The 12,235-nt window shown below is 37.3% G+C and overlaps 1 protein-coding gene across 8 annotated transcripts in view; it reads left to right on the plus strand.

The window, feature by feature from the left end:
- The first annotated feature begins 4,772 nt into the window (after positions 1-4,772).
- The window catches only part of WDSUB1 (WD repeat, sterile alpha motif and U-box domain containing 1), a 63,825-nt gene continuing 56,362 nt past the window's right edge, over positions 4,773-12,235 (plus strand). For 4 of the 8 annotated variants that reach the window (XR_012474288.1, XM_074215920.1, XM_074215917.1 and 1 more), the window contains exons 1-4: positions 4,773-4,995; positions 7,467-7,599; positions 7,709-8,124; positions 11,327-11,511. Coding sequence is in view for 6 of the 8 variants with exons in the window: in XM_074215920.1 (XP_074072021.1) it covers positions 7,727-8,124; positions 11,327-11,511 (583 nt within the window). In the remaining 2 variants the exon portion in view is untranslated. Of the gene's footprint in view, positions 4,996-5,937; positions 6,067-7,466; positions 7,600-7,708; positions 8,125-11,326; positions 11,512-12,235 lie in introns of all 8 variants that reach the window. The other 4 variants (XM_074215921.1, XM_074215922.1, XM_074215918.1 and 1 more) reach the window with 3 other exon arrangements.

The following is a 12,235-nucleotide window of genomic DNA, read 5'->3' on the forward strand; positions in this document are numbered from 1 at the left end:
GAAGTCAAAAAGAGGTGTACAATTGAAAAATGACTGAACAACAATAGTTTTTTAAAAAGGTATAAAAAATTCATTGAAGAACTTCTTGAAAAGCAGAATACATCAAATAGAAAAGAAGGCACAAAATTTACTGAAGGCAAAACATCTTAAAAAACAGAATTGATTAATGAAAAAAAGAGAAATTTCACTAAAGAAAAGAATTCCTCAAAAATTAGAACTAATAAGCAAGTAAAGCTAATGACTCCATGAGTCAGAAAGAAATAATAAAATGGAAAGAATGAAGTAAGATACAAAATTTTCCCAGGAAGTTTCTTTTATTAAGGCCTCATTTCTCAAATATAAACTGTGTATAGAGTAGTCAAATTTATAAAAAGAGCTATTCTTCAACTGATAAATGGTCAAAAGATATGAACAGTTTTCAAAAGAGAAATACAAGCTATATTGAATCATATAGGAAATCTAAATAACAATTGATTAGAGAAATGCAAATTAATGCAACTCTGAGGAACCACCTCAAACCTAGCAGAAATGACAGGCTGAAAGGGATGAAGGGAAAACAGGTACAACTATTCTGAAGAACAATTGGGAATTAGGTCCAAAGGACTGTAAAATTTTTACCCAGCAATATTACTACTACTACTAAAACTACTACTACTACTACTACTACTACTACTACTACTACTACTACTACTACTACTACTAGGTTTTTAATCATAAAGAGATTGAAAAACAAGGAAAAGGAACTATATATACAAAAATATTTATAACAACTCTTGACAGTAACAAAAGATTAAAAATTCAAGGAGATATTTATCATTTGGGAAATAGCTGAACAAGCTGTGGTATATGATTGTGATGGAGCACCATTGTGCTATGGGAAATGACAAGGGAAGTGATTTCAGAAAAACATGGCAAGATCTATGTGAACTGATGCAAAGTGAAGTCAGAAAAACTAGGAAATCATTGCTCATAGTAATAGCAATGTAATGGTGATCAACTGTCAAAGATCTGGCTACTATAAATGATTCAAGACAATTCCAAAGGATTCAAGATGAAAAAAGTGCTATCAATTCCTAAAGAAGGAACTGATGAACTGAGTGCAAATTGAAGTATAATTTTTTCACTCTATTTCTCTTGCTTCTTTTTTTAAAAAATGGCTAATACAGAAAAGTTTTAGATGATTTCACATGTATAATTGATACATAGCTTGCCTTCTCAGTGAGTGGGGAGGGGTGAGAGGAAACTCAAAATTTAAAAAGAATGTCAAAGAATGTCAGTTTTTTAATGTATTAAAAGAAATATTGATGAAAAAAATTCATATACTATCAGCCAGACACTAACATAAAAAATTTTAACTTCTTTTAAAGAGAATTTTTAATATCTCTAGTTATTTTTATTTCCCAATATAGACTTCTCATCTCCTTTCAGACATCCAATCCTTATGAGGAAAGTCCATTATTATTTCTTTTTTGAAACCAAACATTGTCACTTTAATTTCACATTATTTTTGAACCTTAGAGAAGATGAGAGTCATTAAAAGATCTTTATTTTCTGAATGCAATCCAGATCTTTTTCCCCTTACATAATTATATGTTCAAGTCACTATTTTAGTATCTGTCCCAGATATGTACAAACACAAACTTATAAACCAGGACAAGGACTATAAATTGCTGGTGAAAATGCAAGTCTTAATCTAAGTAATACAGTCCTTATTCACTTGATTCTTCAATGTGGATAGTAGAGTCAAACTCTTTAGAATAGCTATAGATTTCATCTAAGAAGCTCTGCAAATTTCGTGGGCTTATGCAACCAGCATAATGTCCTCACAAACAACTGGAAGACCCCACATCTACAGGAAATCTTTTGGTAAAGTTATATCTCCCTATTTTATATCTGATGTTTATTATTGTGTTAATTGAACAATATTATGTTCCATCTTTCAAATAACTTTAAATTATTTTGACATATGCATCAAGAGACCCTTGGAACCAATACATTTAAATAATTAAGCAAAATAATTCACAGATTCTCTTATCAAAAAAATGTTTCATTCTCCATATTTAGACTGTCACTTCTGGATAGTATTCTTTATTGGTCCTCTGGAATAGTTGGTCACTGAATTCATCAGAGATCTGAAATATGTAAAAATTGGTCATTTTCTACAATATTGTTGCTATAGGGTAATTATCTTAAATTCTTTTCATAATGAACAAATACATATAGTGAAATCATGTATTGTGTACAAGTACAGATGTGGTCCACTGAGGAAAATTGCAAAAGTATTTCTTTTCTCTAATAATACTCTTATGGAGTATATGTTCACTGAATAATGAAATAATATGGATAAAAATTTTTATAAAAAGAAAATAATCACATAAATCAGTAGTTTTTAATGAATTCTTGGCATATTTATTTCAGGATTAGTAAGGCTTCCTATGCCCCCCCCAAAGTCTTTAGCTTCTTTCTCTTTCTGATACTTTATGAAGATCAACTCAAATTTAAAATATTTCTTCTTTTTCTTCCCCACTCCTTGTCCCCACCTCCTCCATTACTGCTGACTTCCAAAATTTTTCCTCTAATTTTCCAATTAAACAACTTGGGCTACCTTTTGGGGCATATAATTTAGTTTCCCCTAGGTTAAATCCTACTTTTAAACATAGTTTGTTCCTTCACAGGGAAAAAAAAAAGTTGTGTGACTCAGAATAGAATCGAACAAATAATTTTTGTTGAGGTTTTTCTTTGTTATTTCACTTTTACTTTTTAGAAAAAGGTGATACAAGCAAATGAGAAGTGATATTTCATTTTTATTTTACCAGGAATCATTCAACATGCAAGCATTTATTAAGCTTCTGCTATGTGTACTGTAATAGGTGCAAAAATGACCAAAAAAAATGACAAAAAGGAAGTCCCTGACCTCATAGAACTTACTTTTGACCTGGAGAAATATGCATGAAATGAATATTTCACGAAATTTAGGGGAGGGGGCCTTGGAGAATGGAGAAGGGTCTCATCTAGGAAAGAGTATAAGTTGATATTTACATGAAACTAGAGCTTCCAAAAGGTGGAGTACACTGAAATATGCCTGTGTCAGAAGGAAAGTCTGGAAGACAGATGGGTTTCTCAGAAAATATAATGAGTTTATTTGGATCAATGTACAACATGGAAACAGTGTAAAGACTGACAAATTGCTTTCTGTGGGGGGTGGGGGGAAGGAAGTAAGATGGGGGGGTTGTAAAACTCAAATAAATCTTTAATTAAAAACAGGAAAAAAAGAAAATATAATGAGTTTTATCTTGAACATTTTGAATTTGAGATGCTTCCAGGGCATCAGAATACCCAAAAAATAGTTGATGATGGGGGGGTACTAGAAGGGAGGCAGGGCTAAGGCTAGAGAATCATGTTCATTGAGAAAACTGATCCTTATGGGAGCTGATGTAAGGCCTAGATTTACAGTGCTGGTCCTAGAATCAGAAAGACTCAACCTTATGAGTTCATCACATCTGGCCTTAGACACTTAGTAGCTGTATGACCCTGGGCGAGTCCTTATAACATCGTTTGACTCAGTTTCCTCATTTATAAAATGATCTAGAGAAGGAAATGGTAAATCAATCCAGTGACTTTGACAAGAAAACTCCAAATGGAGTCATGAAGAATCAGACACAACTAAAGACAAATGAACAAGGGGGTAGCTAGGTGGCAGTGGATAGAGCACTGACCCTGGACTCAGGAGTACCTGAGTTCAAATCTGACCTCAGACACTTACTAATTGCCTAGCTGTGTGGACTTGGGCAAGTCACCTAACCCCATTTGCCTTGCAAAAAAAACCAAAACAAATGAACAAATAAAGTTTAGCCCTACAGTAGAGAGGTGAATTATGGATGATTCCACAGGAAAGGAAATTGAGAAATTGTGAAACAAGTTAAATGGGAAAACCCAGAGAGAAGAATGATCTAGGAAGCAAAGTGGGTCAACTATGAAAGGAAATAGAGCAAGGGGACTAACCCGAGGGGATGATAGTGTGTCAAGTAAAGATATTTCTAAAAAATGAAGTCAAACATTACACAAGATACTGTAGAAAAAATAGAAATCTGAATAGATTAGATTTATGTTTATAGTAGTTTCAATTGTTTCTAAATTGAAGTAGGACGGTATACACATTAGACACTCCGATTACTGCGATGATCAACCTCAGCAATGCAACAATCAGGGACAATTTGGGGCTGTCTGCAATGGAAAATATCATCTGTATCCAGAGAAACAACTGTGGAGTTTGAACAAAGTCCAAGCACTATTTCCTTTAATTTAGAAAAAAAAACAAACCTGGTATCTTATTGTCTGATCTTGCTAGCTCTTATACTTTGTTTCTCTCTCACCACACTCAATCTGGATCAATGTAGACCATGGAAACAATGTAACGACTTGCAAATTGCCTTCTGTGGGGAGTGGGGGGAGGGAAGTAAAATCCGGCGAAAAATTGTAAAACTCAAAATTATTAAAATCTTTAATGGAAAAAAAAATCACCCAAAGAGCAGGAACGTGGCTTAGTAGTGAGAAACCGGAAGATCTGATTTTATTTCCAGCTCTGACACAAGCTAGCGGAGAGATCCCGGGCAGTCGTCTCTGGGTGGAGGAACGGTGTCGGGGAGTCTCATTTCACCTCGAAGAACCAGTTTCAGGGGGTTCTGTAAAAAGCTCTTTTTCTCTTTCCCTCCTTCCTCCAACACTCGGCATTGGCGCCTCCGCCCGGCCCGCGCGCATGCGCGGCGGCGGCTCCTGGGCGGGCGGCGGGCACTGCCCTCCCTCGCCCGCTGCTGCTTCACCTGTGCTGCCCGCGTGACGCAGCTGGGCTCCCGCGGAGCGGCACCTGAGGGCGGGGCCCGTGCGCGGCGCCGCCCGGGCAGTGTCCGACGCGGCAGGGGCCTGCCCGTGGCCGGCGGACCGGACAGCAGCTGCGAAGCGGCCCCGGCCCGGCCCCCGTCGTCGCCGTCCTGACAGGTGGGAAGCCGGGCCGCGGGGGGTGCTCCCGGCCCCGCTCCGCCGGGGCCCCTCGCGGGAGGCGCGGTTCCCCCGGCCTCCGGCCCCGCGGCCCCCCCGGCCGCCGCCTGTCACCTCGGCGGGCGCCCGGGAGCCGGGCCGGCCAGGCGCTCTGGGCCGCGGAGGAACCGGGGCGCCCCAGGGCCTGCTCGCCCCACGAACTTGGCGGGAAAACCCGGCTTCCCTTCCCTCTTCCGCGCCTGGGCGGGGGCGGGCCGGGCTGGTTGAGGATTGCCCTTGTTCCCTGCCAGCCCTTGGCTTTGATCTTCACAGACCCCCCTCCCCATCTTAGCGGGAAGGAACCGCGCCGGCGGTCCAGGTGCCTTGGCCAGGCCCGAGCTGTGCCCGGGGCCGGATCTGATGGCGGGTCTTGCTCACGCTCACGCCGGCCCGGGCTCTGGCCGGCCGGCCCGGGCTCTGGCCGGCCCGGGCTCTGGCCGGCCCGGGCTCTGGCCGGCCCGGGCTCTGGCCGGCCCGGGCTCTGGCCGGCCCGGGCTCTGGCCGGCCCGGGCTCTGGCCGGCCCGGGCTCTGGCCGGCCCGGGCTCTGGCCGGCCCGGTGCGCGCACCCCTCCCGCTCCGGGCCCTCCTCTGATTCGTCATGGCCGGGCCGGATCCTCCCAGGGCTCACGGGCAGAAGCGCCCTGGCCCGAAGCCCGAGCCCCAGAGCCGCACTGATGCGAGTGAGGCCTTCAGAGCCTGAGCCCCCGGCCCCCTCGTGACCCCAGCCCTGCAGTTAGGGCTGGGGTGCAGTTCACGGGGGAAACTGGAGCTCCCCGGGAGCGGGTCACAAAATGCACAGAGACTTACTTAAAAAGACTTCTCAAAGGACGAAGCAAAAGTTTATTGGCTAGATTCGTTTACTTAATTTGAAAGCACTTGTTTTGTTTAACATTATTATTCAGGAGCAGCCGGATGTCGCAGGGGATAGAGTACCGGCCCTAGAGTCAGGAGGACCCAAGTTCAAATGCATCCTCTAGCTGTGTGGCCTTGGGCAAGCCACTTAACCCTATTGCCTTGCGGGGGAAAAAAAGGTTATTATTCAAAGCATTATATTTCAAGAGCTTGAGAATATTTTGCTTTTGAAGCTTCTAATAAGAAGGTTCAGAAAAATGTTTTATTATCTGCTCTGGTGTTGCAAGTTTGTTTCTCTGAGTTAAAATGTTACACCTAGGAAGCAACTACAGAAGGAAAGGGAAAATAAATGAATTCAATAGGCAGATAAAGTTGCATATTAAATATTAGTACCACACTTTTAGGGAAAGTCAGTATAAAGCTTGACTGTACTTTTCCCAGGAGATCAGCAAACTTGGCTATACTGATGTATACTGGAAACTGGAGAGTGCGCTCAGTGGAAAATGTGCTACTGGGAGTACAAACTCACTAGGGAGGTACCACCTGCTCAGGGGAACTCAGAGAAGAGTTCCAACCTTGTGGAGGTTAATAGATCATAGTCATTTGAACTTTGAAAAAAAGATTGTTAGCCAGTATTCTCTTGATTTTGACATTCTGTTCCTCTTTCAACTGTTGTTATCTAATAGGATTTCACAAACAATTGTAGTTTCAGAGATCGTGCTACTGAATGAGCACTGTAGAAATCTAGGGGAGGAGTGGATATGTCACAAAGGTTATTTATCAAGTTCTTTATTTGAAAAATTAGTTTTGGTATCTGGTATACCTGTCTACAGCAGATTTATGGGGAGAGTTAAGACAAAAATGTAACTGACCAGCTCCTCCTGCAATGATAATTGCTGCCACTTGAAACTTTTGTTAATAGTGCTTTTATATGTAACTTTTATAACATTGGATTTGGCTTAAAAATAAATAGTTGTATAATATTGAAAAGCCATAAATTCTGAGCAGTGACCAGTCATAATAAGAGACTAACCTCCAAAGGTAGACTCTAGGTTCAGAAGGAAGCATACCTGTCAGGCATGGCCATTGTGTTGATTTGTTTTGAAAAAATTCATGAAATTACGCTGGACTATATACTGAAGCCATTTTCTTCACTCAGCTTGTCTAGCAAAAGCTTCTTCTCAGCCTTTGGGCTTTCTTTGGAGTTGGTTAGAATTAGCAAGTCTTTTGTACCCTCTAGGACTTTTTCTAGCAAACAGTATGAATCAGAAAATGCTGTTTTAATTATCTCTGTCCCAGAATATTAATTGACTAATTGCCATGCCCCATTTTTTTTGTTTCTGTTCCTTTATTTACATTACTTCCTCTCCACTCCTTTTTGAATTTAGTTATAGAACTTTAATCCTATTATGTACTTTGATTATCTCACATTACATTTATCCATGCATATGTTAAATCAAAGATCTCCAGCCTCAGGGAGTCAGGGATCTTGTCTCATAAGGTTTGTATCATCCCCTGAGCCTATTCACTGCTCTGCACATAGAAAGTGATAGTTAAATGTTTTTGAATTTTTTTAAAGGTCAAAGAAGATGAAGAAGAGAAGACATTTGGAATTGGCAGTTAAGAAGTCACTGGTGGTGATCCTGATCTCTATTTCCAGAAAGATGACTTATTCCTTAAATAATCGAAATAGCAACTTCCATCTTAAATAGGTATGTAAGATGAAATGCTTAAACTAGCTTTTGTTCCTTTGACAAAGATAGAAATTGTATTTATCTCATCATGAAGCAGAAGGTAACTTTTATTTATTTTTAAATGCAGGATAATTACATAAGAAACATGGTGACACTAATTCATACACTAGCAGATCATGGTGATGATGTCAACTACTGTGCCTTTTCTTCCTCCCTTTTGGCTACCTGCTCCTTGGACAAGACAATTCGTCTCTATTCATTAAATGGCTTTAATGAACTCCCATATTCTCCACTAAAGTGTCACACATATGCTGTCCACTGCTGCTGTTTTTCACCCTCAGGGCACATTTTAGCTTCCTGTTCAACAGATGGTACAACTGTCTTATGGAATACTCAAACTGGACACATTTTGGCAACGTTGAATCAGCCCAGTGGCAACCCTGTAAGGGTGTGCAAATTTTCTCCAGATTCTACTTACTTGGTGTCAGGAGCTGCTGATGGCACTGTAGTCTCTTGGAATATGCAGACATACAAGTTGTTTAGGTATGAGTCCTTTTGTTTATTTTTGCTGTATTAGAAGAATAATCAGAAAATTATTTTTAAAAAAATGTTGTGAGGTGTTTTTAAAATCTGTTACATGTTTTACCTGATTGCAACTATCTTAGATTGCTTATCTTAGGAAGTGGACAGGAGGAGGGGGGATAGAATTTGAGACTCAAAACTTTAAAAAAAAATCTTTAAAATTGTTTTTACATATAATTGAGGGAAATAAGATATTTTTAATAATAATAAAAAAAGCCTAGTTTGGTGAAATTGTAAAGAAAAACTTGAGAGGATCACCATCCATCAAAAGATCTAAAAAGCTGAAATAGAGATTCAGCATAGCTATGGTGGTTTTGACTATGGTCAAGTATAATCCTAAGATTTTTACACTTCTAAGAATTTAAGACTTTTTTGTAATGTTATCAGTGTCTTTTGTTTTTATATCACCTTTATTTCCAAATATTTTATTTTCATTTTTTAAAACTGCTTGTCATTAAGAATATCCGTTAAAAAAAATCAAACTTTATCATTTGTAAATTGGAATGGGATAAGATTGAACCTGGGCTTACATTGCTATAGAAAACTCCATATGAATAAATCTTTTCCAGTGCACATAATACCTTTTTTTAGTCTTCTTTTCCCATTTTTCCCCCTAGCCATCTTCAATCCTACTTTATAAATTTTAATTTTTTAGGCATTTAATATTTTCATGAGTCTAAGTATTTGAATGATCATATTTTATACCTTATATTCATTAGGGGAAAAAAAGGAAGCTTTCAGGGGCGACTAGGTGGCGCAGTGGATAGAGCACCGGCCCTGGAGTCAGGAGTACTGAGTATAAAATCTGGCCTCAGACAATAATTACCTAGCTGTGTGGCCTTGGACAAGCCACTTTAACCCCATTTGCCTTGCAAAAACTTTAAAAAAAAAAAAAAGGAAAAACCAGAAGCTTTATGTAGGGTTTGGGTCTAGTTGTCATTTTCTTCCTATTTGATATCTCTTTTAATGTTTTAGTCCTCCTTGGTTATAAAACAAGTAAATGTTTCACACCTTCAAATTAGTTCTGTGATAACTAAGTCCAGGAAAACTGAAACTTTGTGCTAAGAAATATTTTATTTTCACTTAAAAAAATAAAACACTTATTGATGATAAAAATACCATATCACATAAATTCGAATAGAATTTCATTGGAATAGATATTCCCTATAAAGAAAGGAGCTTTCATCATAAAGGATAATGAATGTAAATGCCCACTTTTCTGCCGTTTTTAGAGTTAGAGTAGTCTTAGAATGCTCTAGAGGCACTGAGTGGTTATAGAAGTAGTCATTCAGAGTTGCACAGCCAGTGTGTTTGTGAAACATGAATCCAATTCTTTTGATTCCAAGATTGGAATATCCACTATTCTAATGTTGCTCTTCTACTTTAAAAACATACAGTTTTTAAAATTGTTATTACTTCAAGGATTTGTTAAGATATGGGGTAAGCAGGGCAGCTAGGTGGCACAGTGGATAGAGCGCCATCCCTGGAGTCAGGAGTACCTGAGTTCAAATCTAGCCTCAGACACTTAATAATTACCTAGCCGTGTGGCCTTGGGCAAACCACTTAACCCCATTGCTTTGCAAAAAACCTAAAAAAATAATAAAAAAAAAGTTATGGGGTAAGGGCTGCTTATGTGGAAGTTTTTGTGTAGAAGAAGGCCAGAGAGGGAGAACCAGGAATCTTTGTATTTTTTTAAAATTTAGTTTAAATAAAGATAATTTTATTAGCTGTGAGGTTTCCATTTATTCATTTTGCCTTTAAGAAAGTGAGAACCTGATTTGAACATTCTCTTTGCAGCTGTTATTACTTCATTTTTTTTTAAGTTTTTTGCAAGGCAAATGGGGTTAAAGTGGCTTGCCCAAGGCCACACAGCTAGGTAATTAAGTGTCTGAGGCTGATTTGAACTTAAGTACTCCTGATTCCAGGGCCGGTGCTCTGTCCATTGCACCACCTAGCTGCCCTGATTACTACATCTTTTATTAGATTTTTATGTACATTGGCAGATCATTTCTGAATTACTTGATTGGAGTACCAGTTATTCTCTAATTTGGGGAGAATGAAGGAAAGTAGTTATTTTAAAGTAATATTCAACAACATTATATAAAAGTTGAAATGAAAGACACCCATGATAAAATACTTTAATCATGGGTCATGATGTTTAGTTAAAGATATCTTAAGGAAACTTTTTTTAACTAAAGGGAGGATGACATGTCTTTGGCTCTTAGTTTTCCTAGTTTGAGTTTTTATCTGATAATATAGAGGATATGCATACAGTAAATTTAGCCACTGCATAAGGTATTCCACTAATTGTTGAATTTTCACTAAATTGTTTTTCAGTTTTTTGTTTGTTTTTGCAAGGCAGTGGGGGGTTAAGTGACTTGCCCAAGGTCACACGGCTAGGTCATTTTTAAAGTGTCTGAGGCTGATTTTGAATTCAAGTCCTCCTGACTCCAGGGCCAGTGCTCTATCTACTGCACCACCTAGCTGCCCCTGAATTTTCAATAATTTTAAGGATATAATTAGTATATAATTATCATAATTTAACTTTACTTCAGTATTGTTTTTCTAAGATGGATTTGTTTTAGGGGGAAGTAAATTGAAAATAATTCATGTTTCTAAATGGCTATGTGAGTTTGGGGAGCCTTAAAATGTGTTTTTCTTTAACTCACAAATAATGTGTAAAATAATGTGAATGTGATAAATTTATATTTATTATGGTTAAAGTTAGATTTTGTAGTTGCTTTGAAGATAAAGATATAATGTCTGTATTTCCTGTTTAATAGATTTTAATGTGTTTGGTTTGTGTAACCTACTTTGATATTTGTTTTTATTTAATGCATATCTCTGCATAAAATAGATAAATGTAAATCAACTTTAGATTAGGGCATAGGCAATTTGTTCTTGTGAAGGAATACATTATTTGAGATAATGTTAAATTTCTCACCATATTTTAATAGAGCTTGTTTCAATTTAATCATAGACTTTTTTTTCCCTTAGGATATACATTGAATTTATTTCTCATTATAAAAGAAGAGTAATAGCCATTTTCTCATTTTTTAAAATAATAGCTAACATTTATGATTTTTGCTTTATCACACTTTATGGTTATTTTCAAAACAAAAAATTAAAAAAAATAAATTCCTTTATTCTTTAATTCTTTCAGATGTGGTAGTGTTAAAGATGGTTCCTTGGTGGCCTGTGCATTTTCTCCTAATGGAAGCATCTTTGTCACAGGATCGTCATGTGGAGACTTAACAGTCTGGGATGATAAAATGAGGTGTTTACATAGTGAAAAAGCACATGACCTTGGAATCACCTGCTGTGATTTTTCTTCACAGCCAATTTCTGGTTAGTTGTTTTGTTGTTTTAAATAAACTTTCCTTATGTTCTTTTCTACTGCTATTTGATTCTTTTATTCATTTTCTTTTTTATTATTAAATATAATATTAACATTATATATGCTTATATAATATATGCTAATATTAATAAATGTTAAATAGTGGGATCTCAATCCTGACCTATTATTTCTTTATTCTTCATTTTAAAGAAATGCCATAAGAACCAATGATTATTCAGCTGCTGAGAGTATTATAAATACAAACTCATTAAATATTATTATTTATGTGAGAATGTCCTTTCATTTTATTTTTCATATTGTAACCCATAGAAAGTTAGAATTTATTGAAGTATTTTATATGATATTTTTTAAATGGAAATGATAAGAGTTAAAGGATGCATAAGGTGATTTAACTTATGCAAAAAATGTGTTTTTGAAATGTTAAAATTTGGTTTCTCACCCAGTTTAAAATTTCTAACAATTCAATTATGTATTTACAACGATTCTAAGTAATGAAAAGCTAGTAGTATGAAAATTATATAAATTATATCTAACACTGTAGATAAAACTTTAGAAACTGAGCTAACAATTTAAAAATACATGTTTACATTAGAGCTTAAATAGTATCAGGGAAATCTGTTTTATTTTCATGAATAACAAATTACATAAAAAGAGCAGTACATTGGCATTTAAAAATGCTTCTTCAGCTCAAATTTGAAGTAACTTGGAAGAATA

Source organism: Macrotis lagotis, chromosome 1 (assembly GCF_037893015.1).
Source record: "Macrotis lagotis isolate mMagLag1 chromosome 1, bilby.v1.9.chrom.fasta, whole genome shotgun sequence".
Classification (NCBI taxonomy): Eukaryota; Metazoa; Chordata; class Mammalia; order Peramelemorphia; family Peramelidae; genus Macrotis; species Macrotis lagotis.